At 40.4% G+C, this 15,849-nt stretch overlaps 1 protein-coding gene and 1 long non-coding RNA gene across 2 annotated transcripts; one reads left to right on the top strand and one right to left on the bottom strand.

The window, feature by feature from the left end:
* The first annotated feature begins 3,681 nt into the window (after nucleotides 1-3,681).
* Nucleotides 3,682-6,554, top strand: LOC113029624 (uncharacterized). The gene is made up of 3 exons (XR_003273450.1): nucleotides 3,682-4,410; nucleotides 5,493-5,609; nucleotides 6,210-6,554. It is a non-coding gene; the product is annotated as an uncharacterized LOC113029624 (long non-coding RNA).
* Nucleotides 6,555-12,215: 5,661 nt separating this feature from the next.
* On the bottom strand, nucleotides 12,216-15,527 carry LOC113028847 (zinc finger protein 431-like). The gene is made up of 3 exons (XM_026179286.1): nucleotides 15,510-15,527; nucleotides 14,601-15,197; nucleotides 12,216-13,030 (listed from the first exon to the last, which is right to left on the bottom strand). The coding sequence occupies exons 1-3, from the start codon at nucleotides 15,525-15,527 to the stop codon at nucleotides 12,470-12,472; spliced, it is 1,176 nt and encodes a 391-aa protein (XP_026035071.1). The 3' UTR covers nucleotides 12,216-12,469.
* Between the last annotated feature and the right edge of the window lie 322 nt (nucleotides 15,528-15,849).

Here is a 15,849-nt window from a genome sequence, read left to right as displayed (position 1 = left end):
AAAATACGTCAACGCAGACACACTGGAGACGAAATGAATTACTGCAAAGAATGTGGGAGAGGCTTCCCCACATCAAGTGAATTAAAACAACATGAACTCTGTCACAGTGGGGTAAAAAAGCACGTTTGTGACCAGTGTGGGTCATCCTTCATCAGTGCAGGTAATCTTAAAGAGCATAAGAGTGCACACAGGAGAGAAACCATACAAGTACAGACACTGTGACCAAAGGTTCTCACAGTCAGATATTCATAACCTTCATGAACTTACACACATTGAAGGGAGCTACAGCTGTGACCAGTGTGACAAGAGCTTCAAGAATCTCAGTTCATACCCCGAACACAAACGATCCCACGCTGTAAATAAACTGTTTCACTGTTACCAATGTGCAAAAACATTCACTTCGTTATCTGCTCTGTGCAAACATCAGCGTGATTATGCAGAACTGAAATCACTGTATCACAATCAATCTGAAGATCCTCTTCTGGTTTCAGGATCAGACTTAAAAACCTTGAGATCAGGCTCCACAGATTTCAGCTGGAGTCTCCTGTAAAGAGTGCAGCTGATGTCACACTTGGATCTGATGAGCTAGCTCTGCTTTCTGGACCTGCAGTGAATAATCCTAAATGTTACAGTTAGGGAACTACAAGTGTGTATATATATGTACATCAAGTTTATCTTTTATTTTTTTTCCTTTGGATAATTTTACAATGGTAAACAGTAGTGGTAGAGCTGTGCGATATGACCAAAATCTCATATCCCATTATAAGACATCTTTTGTGCGGACAACGATATAAATCACAAAAATTTAACATTTTCGGTAAATTCTGTGAATCTCGGGCAGCTCGACTTGCGTGACGTGTTTCCAGCTGGGTGTCATGTACCTGGAGTCGAGTGTTTTAACAGATGCATGAAATTATACATTTTTAGACAGAAGTTGTAATGGCTGCCATTTTCTTTGTATTTATTACACGGCGTGCTGCAGGAAAAAGGCTGTTCTAACGTTTCAGTGTAAGGTTTATTTTTTTAGCACCTGACGGCTCCTTTCTGCTTCTCGTCCGTGAACACTCTTCATACTCTTTCGCAAGATTCAGTTTATTTTGAAAAGTCTCAACAGGATCTTGAGCTTTATTGTGAAAAGTTTTTGTGCAAAACAAACAAGCGGACTAAGGACAGCGCTAGTAAGTACTAGAGATGGACCGATCCGATATTACGTATCAGTCCAGTACTGACCTAAATTACTGGATCGGATATCGGAGAGAAATAAAAAATGTAATCCGATCCATTAAATATCTAAAAAGCACCTCACAAAACTTGCGACATGGCACAACTCGGCTCATAACCATAGCACATCGGAGCTGTATGCGTCACGTGATGGAGCAGCTGTGGCATGGGAGACCTGTCGGCGGTCTGGTTGAGCATTTGGAGCCTCGCTACCAAACCGTCATTTCAGTTATCCCAGAGAGAAGTAAAGCACGTGTGCAAGTTCATCTCTGAATGTTTGTAAAGCATTCCCACGTTAAGCTTAACAACCGATATATGGAGCGACTGCCTCTTCTCTCTCCCTCCCTCTCCTGCTGCTACTTCAATCGTGAAACTGATTAATGATCAGCTGATCGGCTTTTCTGTCGCGAGTCCGTCTCTCTTGTTTGTGTATCGCCCACTTTGCACCAGAAAGAGGAAACCAGCAGCTGAACAACAGCAGCACGTTTAAGCTTGATAATCTGTTGGTAGAATTTATTTAATATTACTTTCTACACCAGGATCCTTTTCCAGCTGACGGCTGTAACTGTGCAGGGGCGGAGCAAAGTTTAGCCAGGGCATGAACAGCGAAAAGGGGGCACAAAGACGTACTTTCTTTCTTATTCTCATTTAAAATATCTAGCGTTTAATAAATAATTATCTGAATCTTACACCCAAAGTTTTAATCTGATGTAAAATGTATAGAAGTCCATTACTGTATATAGTAACTATTAAGTCTAATATACCCTAGTAAGCTGTAGTACTTTTTCCTTTGGGAAGGTACCATCTGTGCAGTCTGAAGTTCTGTTGAAGAAAGATGTTGAATCTATTTAACTATCGTTAAAAAATAATTGATTTCTGTGTATTTTTTTTCACACTGCATCAAATTAAAGTTGATTACGTCGATTAAGCATCATGAGGTGGGGGGTGGTTCCCTATTTTTATTTTTTATTTTTTGCTGGCAGTTTGCCATCCTATTAGTTAGGCTGCTTACTCTTTAAAATACATGAATAGGGAGGATGGTGCAGGTTTAAGGTTATTAGATTGATCAGTTTTGCTGAACTATGAAATATTTTGGGTGCAGTGTATTTATTGCATACAGGTATAACAGAATAGCTTTAGTAGGTTTTTTTAAAACTAGAGTTTGAACTTATACAAAATGCAGCAAGATATTAAAAAACAGTTTATTGATTAAAAACACACTATCGGATTCATATTGGTATCCGCTGATATCCAAATTTATGATATCGGCATCGGACATAAAAAAAAAAAAAAGTGGTATCGTGCCATCTCTAGTAAGTACTCTCTGCTTATGACCCAAAAAACCCCACAAAAAAACAGAAGTTTTAGGAGTGACGGTGAGAGAGAGAGACAGCAGAAAAAGAGAGAGAGCGAGTTCTGAACAACTCAGAACGAGGCCTCAGAACAAATAAAATCAATATTCGAACCCAAAGTAAAAACAAGATCCAGTGTGTGCCCTTTGTTATGTGTGGGGCCTGACACATGCGGCGTAAAATGAAAATAAACCATAATGTTGATAAAATTTCTGGCAAAGACGTTGGAGTCATCATCAACATGTAGGTTAAAATCCCCAACTAAAAGCAGTCAGGACAACCTCATAGTAGAGGACAGGACGTAGGTGATCCAGGAAAAGAAAAAAAGGACACAAAGACAAAGGTGTTCTACTAAGTTGAGAGCAGGACACTGTGCAGACCAGTCAAGTTCTCCCACACCAAACTCTCTTTATGGACCTTGCTTTGTGCACTGGTGCACAGTCACGTTGGAAGAGGAAGGGGCCATCCCCGAACTGTTCCCACAAAGTTGAGAGCATGAAAATGTCTGCTGAGCTGGAAGCAGCCGGAAAGCTGTAGAAGCCCAGAAGTGGAATGTGGAAGTTAATAAACACACTTGTCCTGTAAAAGAAAAAAAGAAAAAGAAAAAAAGGACAGGAAGTAGCTGAACTCCAACAAAAATAAGCTGTTTGGGCCAGCTGGACGATTCACTACAGCACAATAAAAAGGATCCTTATTTCCGACAGAAAATATCCAATTTTCACTCAGTCAGGTCTCAGTCAGAAATAAGAAGTCCAGTTTTTTAGAAGATATAAAATCGTTAAGCATGAACGACTTATTAGTCAATGATCGGGCATTAAAAAGCACCATGTTCAGCGGGGTGGAAGGATCGTTTTTAGCAGAGGCTCGAATTATTGGACGTAAATACTCACCAGTGGCGGTCCTAGCCAAACAGGCTAGGACCGCCACTGGTGAGAATACACCTCCCTATCTCCTTACCTTTTGTTTTCATGCTGATATCAGCTTTAACCAACACAATAAAGTCTCTTTTTATTGTTGTGTAGTGTGAGATTATTATATTATCTTATGCCACATTATACCCCTAATTAAAGATTGTGAAATTATTATGTAGTTTTAGTTTCCATTATTCTCCTGACTTAGAAGAAGGTGATAACTATTACATTTATTAAACTGATTTGTATTTCATTAGACTGCTGACTTATTATGAATGGATGATATTGTTTTATGATGCATGTTACTGCTGCGTTATAAGAAATATTGTTTTCAGAGAGTCATGGCCTTATTTGTCTGATTAGAAAAGAACAGAACATACTGCACAGGAAGCCAAGGTCATAACTTCGGCTCACTGAGAGAGAGAAAGAATGTGGATGTTTAGGTTTTATGACTTTGGAGGGGGGCTGAAGGTATAAGAATGTGAGAAACGCTCAGACACTTCAAGATCAGGCGGACACCCTCCCGCGCTCATCTCCCCTCCGGGTGGTTTATGCTCAAAAGTGTTGTATGGAATAATGAGAATTGTATGGAATAAAATGATTGTTGATTGTGCATTTATGTGTTGTCCTTCCTTCAGCCCAAAGACGAAAGAATTGGGAGAATTTAACAGTAGAACACGATTTTATCACAGGCAAGGCCATGGAAGCTCTCCTATCTGAAACTGTTCTGTGAGCAATATACCTTCAACTCTCCCTAATAAGGGCATGCTGTCGGTTTCATAGCATTTATCAATTTTTACCCACCAAGTTGACAACATCACTCTCTCACTCTCTGTGGGCAGAGCAAGAAGAAGGCTTCCATATCCTGGATTTTTCCAAACATGATCCGAAGCCTCGGCGCAGTGCGGCCCATCCCTCATCTAAAGGTAAGCGCCGAGCTAATGAGGTCTTCTGCTGCTCTCCTCGTTGTCTGTTCACAGTTTATTGTGAACACGTTGAGAGAAGAGTGAGAGAGTGTTTGGAGAAAAACACCAGCTAATCATTAGCTCAGCATGCTGGGAGAAGTTGAGCATTTGCTCGCAGAAATTTGGAGCAGAAAAGTCTTTTCATTGTTCCTGCAGCTGTTTTTCTGCATCCACCAAACCTCTACGGCCTCAATTCTATTTGAAGTGATAACAAGAAATCTGATCTACAGCTGCACCCTATCATCTAAACAAACTTGAGCACATTTTATTTTAGTCATTGTTTTCTTCTACGTGCAGTACAGAAAATCTCAACAAAAGTAATCAGTTGGCATCTGTGATTAGTTAGTGTGGTCTGAACAACTTCTTCTTTGATTGGGTGACAGCAGTTGAAAGTAATTGGATGTGACAATTATGGGGAGGGCCCTGAATAATGTTAAGAAAATGGCATTTTAAAAGCTGTCACAGTTGGCACTGAGCTCTGGAAAAATTGACGTTTTTACTGGTCTTTGAACGCCGCTTTTTCTGCCAGGCAGAAAGCAAGGGTTTAAAGCCGCCCACTGGTGTAAAATCGGCGCTCTCACTTTTTACACGTCGATTTTACGTCATTGATTGATTGAGACCACGAGGCTGACCTCAGCGAAGATCAGAACGCAGTTATTGCTCTGTTAGTTTCAGCATCAAAGATCTGCAGTGACAACCAGAGGTGTGGCCTCGAGTCACATGACTTGGACTTGAGTCACATGACTTGATGTCATTTAGTCATTTAGTTTATGACTTTAGACTTGACTTGGACTTTTAAACCAATGACTTGGGCTTGAACCTGTTTACTTCAAAGACTTGAGATTTTACCCCAAATCTAAAATGTAACACACATATTACATAAAAAGTGCGCACTGTTAATTCATTTCATTCATTCTTACCACACTGCGTACTTATGGGTGCGTGAGCTGTATCACAGCCAATCAAGTGAACCAGATTTTGTTTTTAAATAACAAAAAACAAACGGTCAGGCCAAAAATGCCCCTGTGATTCATTTTTTTCAGGTAGATAAACTATGAAGTAGTGTGTGTGTAGCCGGAAACACGTGATCTCCACAGTAGGCGGAAATACGTTCCTGCATGGATCATCAACTGCGGAAACCTTGCAAGTTGATCGTAAAGGTTAGCACAGAGTCTTTCATACATAAATTCGCCGTTAATAATTATATAATTCTAGGAATCATCTACTTTGTTTACACTGATTACGTTGGCACTTTGTTAGCGTTACAACAACGGTCAGACCCCCGAGGTATCTAAACTTTAGTAAGGAATGTGCACTTTTGACACCTCTGGTTAGCATTTAGTGGTCAGTTTCAAATGTATTTAATTTTTGCTTGTTATGAACAAATTCACTTCACTGCTTTTCACGATCTGTAACATCAATGCACATTGTTCCATTTACTGCATATTGCACTTTATTCATGTCTCTCATTCCACCTGCATCAACATTGTAAAGTTTGTCATGAAGAGGTTTATATATTTATAAATATTCTCTATTCCATTCTGTTCTGCTTTTTTATTGCCCAGATTAGTTAGTCTTTGTTAAATTGTCTGTTATATGTCAATAGATACGTATGTCACAAATAAAAGTGTCTTGAAAATTATGTTTTTATAAAGAATTTTCTCCCAAATCTCTTACATGCTAACTGTAACGTGTTATTTCTGCTAAAACCTGAACTTAAATGTGTATATGGTGTTTATCTGTTTTTCTCTCTGTTTTAGATGCACATATCAATGTGGATTTCTGCCTCCAAGCCAGAATTGCAGGAATGCACAACATGTTGCAGAAGACTCTTTCACTGCCCTCTGTGCCCCACTTTCAGCCCTACTGTCAGGGCAAAGATCGAGGAGCATATAAATGGACACATTAAAAATGCTTTGTGATGGGTCTGTCTAGCACAGACACACTGGAACGAGAGAATTTTAATACAACACCAAAAAGCATTAGACACCAAGCAGACAAAGTTCTTTGTGTTACTCGTATACGAGGGAGAGAACCACGACAAGCGCTGTTCCTTCGTTTGACCTCAGTCGCTCTCGTCGGCTCCCTCATAACACTGCTCTTTTATTGAGGTTACATGAATATACATAGGTTTATTAACATATATGACGTCTACATACAAACGAAGAGTACCTTGTCTGTGTGTTCTGTGTGTGTGTGTGTAAACAACTTCCTTAAACCTGCTGGTCTGGAAGTCCACCAGTTCATCTAAACAAAAAGCACTTAGACTAGAACAGATATAGATACGTTTATCCTACCACAAAACAATAAGAGAAGGTACGACCTCTCCCACGCTCCCAGGATGTGGGTGTGAATGACAGAACACTCTGGAATGCACGCAAAGTCTTTGCAGGCTCCTAAGGATCAACCCTCTACCAACATGACATTGATTATAAAACTCTAAGCATATATGAGTAGATATTTCTAAGCATAAATGACAATCCAATAATGTAAACCTGACAGTTCCGCCCTTTAGAAAAGTTCCCAGTTATGATCACCGCATGCCTGACAGTGTCAATGCAAACACACAGCATATGTCAATCACCCTAAATTACTGTAAAAGTACAAATGTATTAGCAGTCCTCTTATTCCTCATTGATCTCATCCAATGGTAAACTGCATCCCACAAGTGAACAAACGAATTGTTAATAGTTAAAGGAGAAATTAACATCCCAGCTTGGTGGTGTTCCTCATCTAGGCATGTAAATCACACGTCTCTCTGCAGAGTGTTTTAAGTTCTGCAGGGCGTCATAAATGTCTCTTCCAGTTGTCTCCATCACTGTCCACAGGACCAGAGTCCAACATGTATGTAGAATAGACATTCAAACATACCAGGTGGTTTTGTTGCTTGTCAACATGGCTGTCAGCTATCTCCAAAGCTGCAGGCCTCGTCCTGCGAGGGGGATTTCATGACTCCTCTACTGTCCATCCCTCTCTGCAGAAAAACCCCTGTGTGGAAAGCGTGCTGGATCCAGTTATCTTACTGCTGTTATGATCCCAGCAGTCTTCAGAGTGTCATTGTATGCATAGTACAGTGGCACAGCATTAGGTGATGTTCATAGGAGATTGCTGCCGTCACCACCATAGCTTCTGGTTCCTGTGCTTTTCACAGAATCATGATCCCATCCTCGAACTCCCTCTGCGCTGTGGATGGAGCTTGGCACGCTCCCCTCATCCTTCAGGTGCCCGTCTGTTGTCCACAATCTCCTCTGTTGGCCTCTGGAAATCCCCCTCGGCACAGCTCTCATTCCAACGCAGCTTCATGGTCCTTGCTGTGGCTCTGGAATCTGATCTGACGATGGGCCCCAAGCAGCACGACCTTTGACCTCAACCACTGACTGGGCTGTCAGCTATGCCTGGAATGGTTCTTGCTTCTCACTGGGCCTCTGAAGATTTTTAGGAGATCCCTTTCAGCAATATTCTGACTGCTGCACCTGTATTTCCTTGCTAAGAGGAAAAACTTCTATTTGGAGAGCATGTCAACAATCATCAAACCACATTTCTCTTTAGTTCAGTGAACTTCACTTATAGGCCGTGAAAGCCTCATCTGAACCTGGATGCACCACTTGCATAGTTTTAATACCTGTAAATGAACTGTTAATTCCACAAATCCATGCAAAAATCATATAAGACATAGAAAACATAATGTAAACCTGACACTTTGCCTTTCAAAGGTATGTTGGCATTAAATATACCTCATAGTTAAAGTTATAAATATGCACTTCTTTTCAGCACTTCTGCAGTCTCTTTGTTGACTTAAAAGTTGCTTTTCACATTGTACAGTTCAATTCATTCATCAGCAAGACAAAAAGTGTGTTTTCATAAAAAATGTTTTCCTGTTCACCACATTTTTTGACAGCTCTTATGATTTATACCAATTTGCTTTCATTATTGAGGATGGCTTGGATATTTTTGTTAATATGTACAATATGTTGTTTGTTTTTATTAATATGTACAATCAGATTGTTAGATAAACTGATTGCATTCTGTACAACTACATTTACATGTTGTTGACTTTTCTTTTTTTTCTCTCTCTCTTCCAGACAAAATGATATGCCGGTGCACTTTCGCTGCCCTGTCTGTAACATGACAGTCATACAGCGTGGTGATATGGCAAGGCATTAATTGTCATGTCAGCATTCAGGACTGCTCCCCACTGAACTCTCCGATGAGCCCTGCCCCTCTCCCGCTGACCAGATCACAAGCTTGTTGATAAATGGGACTGAATGCAAAGATTTCAGAGAGATTGAAAAGGAAGTCTTCACTTTTTATTCCAAATTGTACTCCTGAGAATATTCAGCAGCTGATTCTGATAGTTTCTTTAATAAGATTCATAATCTCATCCCATGTATTGACAAGCCGTTCAAAGATCTGTGTGATTCAGAGCTTAAAATTGAGGAACTGGATTTAGTGATCATGAAAATGGCATTAGACAAGTCCCCAGGGACAGATGGACTCACTACTAATTTTTATCAATTCTTCTGGAAGGACCTAAGAACCTTATTATTTGATGCATTAAAGGAATCTATAGAGAAGAAAGAACTGATGCCAAGCATGAAACAAGAGTTGATAACCCTGATCCCTAAATCGGGTAACGATAAAAATTTAAAACCCATCACCTTAAACACGGACTATAAGATCCTGTCTGGCAAAGGGCTGAGAGGCTAAAGAAAGGCATCTCAAACATTATCAGTGAAACACAATCAGGTTTTTTGAAAGGAAGACTAATTGTTAACAATATTAGGCTGATTTTGGGACCTCCTTGAGTACAGTGAAATAATCCAAGAGAGAGGGTACATCCTGTACAAAGCATTTGACTCAGTTGAACATACGTTCATATTAAAAACTCTGCAGTCTTTTGGTTTTGGAGAGGAATTTATAAATGTTATAGAGATGCTATATAATGACATCAACAGCTCTGTTTTGCTAGAACATGGTACATGTTCAAGGTTTGAGGTTAATAGAGGGATAAGGCAGGGATGTAGCAGCTCACCACTTCTGTTCATCATGGTTGCTGAGCTGTTGTCTATTTTGATTAAAAACAGTCACATTGAGGGGTTAACTGTGATGGGTGAACAGATAATAATCAGTCAGCTGGCAGATGATACCACCCTGTTTTTAAAAAAATGAGGACCAGATTCCTTCAGCCTTACAGGTGATCAACCACTTCTCCAAAGCTTCTGGCCTACAGCTGAATATTAATAAATGTGAAATACTAGCTCTGCATGAGTGTCCCCTGCAGGCAATAAATAATATACAGATCAAAAAAAAAGAGATGAAGTATCTGGGCATTGTAATTTGCAAGGATAAGACATCAACAGAAAATAAGAATATCTGTACCAATATAGAAAAGTGTAAGTTTTAAACAGGTGGCTGCAGAGGGACATAACTCTGTTTGGGAGAATCTTGCTAACCAACATGGACCAAAGAGTAATCTTTTTTTTTTTTTTTTTTGCCTGTCCCGTTTGGCTCTTTTGCATCAGAATTGTTGTCTAAAGGCAAAGAAAGATGCCCAACGGATTTACTTTACCAAATTGACCATCCCAGCCTTGCCGTAATGGTCCATTTGATTCACCTTTTATTGTTTATTTTATTTTCACTTACTGAATACGGGACAGACTTGACTGTGGGAAAGAAGGGGAGAAAGAGAGAGGGAAAGAGAAACAGCTGAGAAGAGGGACGGGGGAGAAGGGCAAAAGACAAAAACCAACAGAATGAGCAGAAAAGAAAAGAAAAGAAAAGAAAAAGAAAATGCATATATCAATCACCTGGATCACCTGTTGAGAAAGAAAAAAGAAAACAAGCAGAAGAGAACAAGAGTAATAGAATAAACAACATCACAATGATATATGGGAATATGACAGTAAATACTAAATATTAAACATTATTGTGCAGCACATAAGATCAACAGAACACAGTGTGCTTTGAGGTAGGAGCCAAAAAGGGTGTAGTTTGTGGGTGTGATCACCCGTGTGTACACCTGTGAGCATGGACGCGCTTGTTTTTAAAAGGTTCATGTAATGATCTGCAAGAGGGTGTGGGGGGGGCCACAGCCCCGTCCTCCAGGGCATGAAGCAGGTATGGAGGAGATCAAAACTCCAGACATCCAGAGGCCCCCAGCACACAAGAGACCAAGGAAGACCAACAGAGGGGCAGCTGCGCCACTGTCCCAGAAAGAGCTGAGGAGAGTCCCAGATGAGGGCTCACTCAGCAGCCGCGGAGCAGAAGCCAGGGGGGGTTGCAGTGACGAGCCCGTGAGCTCCGCTGGCAGCCAGCTGTGCCTGAGTGACCGAGCCCCAGGCCGAGAAACCGAGGGCACCCCACCCCAGAAGTGGCCCGAGCGAGCCAAAGAGTAAACTTTCAAAAGTAAGTACTGAACATAACAATATTAGTAATTTCACAATATCGGGGTCAACCTTCAGGATCAATAAAGTTTTATTGAATTGTTAGTTGACCTTAATCTTACAGAGAATGTGATGATTTCATGGATATTTAAAGTCAGCACTGAGACAAATTTAGTAATGCCAACATTACAAAAGAACAATATTTGTCTCTTATATATAACACAGTCAAAGGAACCTGTCTTTAAGTGAAGATTTAAGGTGACGGGAAATATAAATAAGTGCAGCTTGAATCTTTAATGAAGCTCAGTATTTGAAACAGAGTTCATGTTCACTGCTGTAATAACTAATAATGATTGAAATAACAACCTTAATATTGGCCATATTATATTTACATTACCAAAGTAAGATGACTTTAGTCTCATGAACAACATGAGCTAATTGTTATTTACTAGCTGATCTTAAATGACTGTTCAGTACAGAAATGAAGCCCAACAATCATGTTTTACAGTCCTGTGGTCTCAGCCTCAGATATTTATCAAATCAAAGCTCATGTAGAAACAAATAAACAAATAAAAGATTTTCTCCTTCATTTCTGTCAAACAAAGCTGTATGAAACATTTCCAGCTGTTAGTATCATGGTTGCTAGGCAACCTGGGCAGTGCAACAGAGGCTAGACCGTCCCATTTCACAAGCCTCATGTTACGCCCCTAGTCTAGGCGTGTAGAGACGCACATAAGGTTGGAGGAGAGAGAGACAAATCCCCGCCCTGGTTCCCAAGCCAAACATCCAAAACCAGTTGTGAGTAAAAAAAAAAGGTGATTTTATTGAAGGTAATGAAGCACAGCTCCAGGGTGAACCCAGGCCAAAATAATAAACAAAACCTACTAAGTCCTACCAGAAAACTAACTAAACCCTAAGAAAGAAACAGAACAAACAAATGACAATACTAACCCTCGCTCCCTAACCCGGAAAATAGGAGAAAACTGTTCCAAAGAAAAGGTGGCTCACCCCTTCCGCTTCAGCCTAAGGGTGCCTAAGCACTAAGTTAATGCACCAGCCGTAACACCTCGCACTTCCGGCCGTAGCGGTCTTTGAGTACGCGGCCCGTGTGGACCGTTAAGGCTGCGTACTTTAAGGCTGCAGACCCTGAATTGGGATACAGCCAGGTGAGTGCAATTAAGGGCCAATCAGGAGCGAGAAAGCAAAAGAAGAAACAAGGTAAATCTGGTCATGTGAGGGAGAGTGAGACAAAGGGTAAATAAAACAAGAATCTTTAAAACAATAATTAAGCAATAAACAATTAAAGGACAGAAAAGTTTATTTTCACTTTCAACTATAGACACTTGTTCCTTAAAAACAAAAACTGTACAGTCAACACTTTTCTGCAATTTTACATTTATTTCTCACAATTTAAGTCCAAACAATCATGCTGACAGTTTTTCCCCCATTTGTTGTGTATAAAAGCAGTTAAATATGTAATTTCTTTACACTGACAGAAAGGGGAGTTTCACTGAACCGGTCCACTAAAGATCACAGTGGCTGTGATGTAAGATGAGTTTGAGAGGGAGAAAAAAAAAACATTAAAGTGATTTATTCAGGCTGCTTGGAGAAAAGGCCAAATACTTTTGATCCAGTGATCACTGTCCTGCATGATCACGCTGATGTTTGCACAGAGCAGATAATGAAGTGAATGTTTTTGCACATTGGTAACAGTGAAACAGTTTATTTACAGCGTGGGATCGTTTGTGTTCGGAGTATGAACTGAGATTCTTGAAGCTTTTGTCACACTGGTCACAGCTGAAGTTCCCTTCAATGTGTGTATTTTCATGAATATTACGATGACCTGACCGTGAGAAGCTTTTGTCACAGTGTCTGCACTTGTATGGTTTCTCTCCTGTGTGGACTCGTTTATGTATTTTAAGATCACGTGCAATGGTGAAGGATGACTCACACTGGTCACAGACATGCTTTTTAACCCCACTGTGACAGAGTTCATGTTCTTTTAATTTACTTGGTATGGGGAAGCCTTTCCCACATTCTTTGCAGTAGCTCATTTTGTCTCCAGTGTGTCTGCGTTGATGTAGCTTTAGGCTCTTTTGATTACTGAAAGTTTTTTCACAAAGGTCACAGTGAAACTCTTTCCCACCACCACAGTGACGACAGGGTTGAGAACTGGATCCATCTGTGTCGCTCTGCTTCTAAACAAAGACACAAAGACAGTGTAAGTCAGGGAATTGCTTCAACATTTTTATCCCGTTTTTAATCACCATTTTAATGATATACAAGTACAGAAGCTCAGAGACATACATAGAATAGAATAGAATGCCTTTATTGTCACTACACAGTTGTATAGTGAGATACAGAGCATCTCCACTGTATACATACAGATGTAAAGGAGATGTTGCAACAGTTTGAAAACTTGAGACTTTGTGGGGAAAAAATTGCTTCTGCTTTTGAATTCTTCTCTTTCTATACCTCCATGTGGCAATGTTGGCTGAGTGGTGATAACTATTGTTCAGGAGATTACTCTAGCAGCTTCCTGCACCTTAAAGGTGGGCAGGAATAGTGTGGAGTGTATACGGGCAGCCTCCACCATCTGTTTTCTTTAGCATAGCAGTTAGTGGACTGTAGTTAGATTGCAAAAGAGTAATCACTGCAGGTTGAACGGGTCATGGATAGAACATTGAGGTTAGAGCAGGGCGATATGACCAAAAATATTTATCACGATATACATTTAAAAATTTGCGAGAACGATATAACTGACGATATAATTGACACTATACTAATATATTTTCACTTAAACAAGCAGCTGTTTTTTATGTGCATTAAAGTTATATAAAAATGTAACAGTGCAAATTCTTTGCTGACAGTTTAACCAAAAGGCGTTTCCAGTGGAACCTGGCCGACATATCCTCAGCATAACCATGTATAATATCCACAAAACTTAAAACGAGGTCATACACACAATACGGTAACATTATGTTGAAGCACAGTACGTATCGCTCCGCCTACGATAGCCGTAATGCTCCGACAATCCATCAAGCGGTGCGGCTTTGTAGCTTAGCAAAGTCGTACTGAAACATCTGACAGATTTTCGAGCGCCGTGCACATAAAATAGTTTCGAGGTCAGTAAACACAACCAGAGTTCATACATAAGGCACACGGGGTTATAAGGGGCTCTGTCGACTTTCAGAAAAATCAAAGGATGATTTTAAGTGTGCCGTATTTTCCAAACAACACGGTAATAACAACGGCCCACTAACATGCTCTACCAAAAATATTTCTTTTTATGTATCTGACAGACGAAAGCTAAACCAGTTCCACACCAGTGAAGTTGCAGCATTTTGACAAACCAGTTCTGGTTCATCCGTTTCACTTAACGATCCACTTTCACTCTTCTCATTCTGCATCGCCGCCATGTGCGTATGTAAACAAAGGCACTGCGCATGTGCGCTTTACCCATATTCTATCGCGATATGTCATTTTCCTATCGTTGCCCAAAATTACACCGGTATTACCGTGAACGGTATGATATAGCCCAGCCCTAGTCGAGGTTGACAAAACATCACAGACACATGGAGAACTGGGCGAGTTGCTGACTGTGCAGCGCAATGGGAGAACCAACTGAACTGAGCAGAGAGTCCAGAGTGTGGAGAGCTAAGCTGAGCAATGAAACCAGCTAATTGCTAACATGCTAACACAACTGAATAAGCAGAGTTGTTCCAAACAGCCAGGCTAAAATAACAAGATAAAAATATAAATACATACCTCACAGTAACTGCACTTGTACAGTTTCTTATTGGTGTGGATCTGTTGGTGGACTCTCAGGTAATGTGGAGCTTTAAACGTCTTCTCACACTTGTCACATTTATAAGGTCTCTCCTCATTGTGAGTAAACATGTGATGTTGTAACTGTGTGTCTGTTACAAATAGTTTCCCACACTGATCACAGCAGTAAACTTCATGTCTGGTGTGGATGCGTAGGTGAATATTTCGATACCCTTGATGTCTGAAAGTTTTTCCACAAATGTCGCAGCTGTACGCCTTAATTCCAGAGTGGGTAACTTGATGACTCTTTAAGTAGCTACTGCGAGCAAAAGCTTTGCCACACTGATCACAGCTGTATGGTTTAAGTCCACTGTGGATGAGTTGGTGTGTTTTCAAGCTTCCGGCGTCGGTAAAAGACTTTCCACACAAGTCACAGGTGAATGGTCTCTCCCCAGTGTGGATGAGCCGATGACATTTCAAGCTGGAGTTCTGAGTAAACTCCTTCCCACACTCGTCACAGCTGTATTTTTTCTCTCTCTTTCTTCTGTGAGGTTTGTCGGCCTCCTGAGAGCGCTGACGTCTCGCTTCATGTCGGTCCTGCAGTGACAGAGATACAGAGGCAGTGAGTGAAACGCAGTCACGGAACAAACTTTTTTACTAATGCACGATCTACTGTAGAATATAAAGCACCTTGAGGCGACTGCTGTTGTGATTTGGCGCTATATAAATAAAATTGAATTGAATTGAAACTCCCTCTGTAATGAAAATGACAATAAAGAAAATATTTTTGCTCATTGGAAAAAAAATATATTGTATGAAAAATTACTTTATTTTACTTCAGTATCCTTATAAAATGTTATCTTTGTATTTTCTTGTAACTTGACCACAGGTTCAACATTTCTTCCTCACCATCTGTGTTGAGCTCATTGTTTCCTCTGTAGTGGCTGAGCTGAGTCCAAATGGCTGAAAATGTTCCTCCGTCAGATTCTCCTCCTGCTGATCAGCTGCTGGGACACAAAAGAATATTTTTATGTATTTGATCTCTGACAAAAAGAAGCAGAGCAAACACAAACCAGAGAAAGCAACATTTAGAAGATTCATTTGTTCCAGCAGCTGCAGGATGGTTTCTACAGGCTGAGGAACAACAGTCACTGCAGGAATCAACATCTGCACATTGATTTTCTGTTAGAGGAACAAAGTGAATGCAGACACACAGACAGGCTCTCTCCAAACCCTCAGAACAAAAGCT

This window comes from Astatotilapia calliptera, chromosome 9 (genome assembly GCF_900246225.1).
Source record: "Astatotilapia calliptera chromosome 9, fAstCal1.2, whole genome shotgun sequence".
In the NCBI taxonomy this organism is placed as follows: domain Eukaryota; kingdom Metazoa; phylum Chordata; class Actinopteri; order Cichliformes; family Cichlidae; genus Astatotilapia; species Astatotilapia calliptera.
Note: the sequence above shows the minus strand (reverse complement) of the source record. Positions and strands in the feature narration are given on the sequence as shown.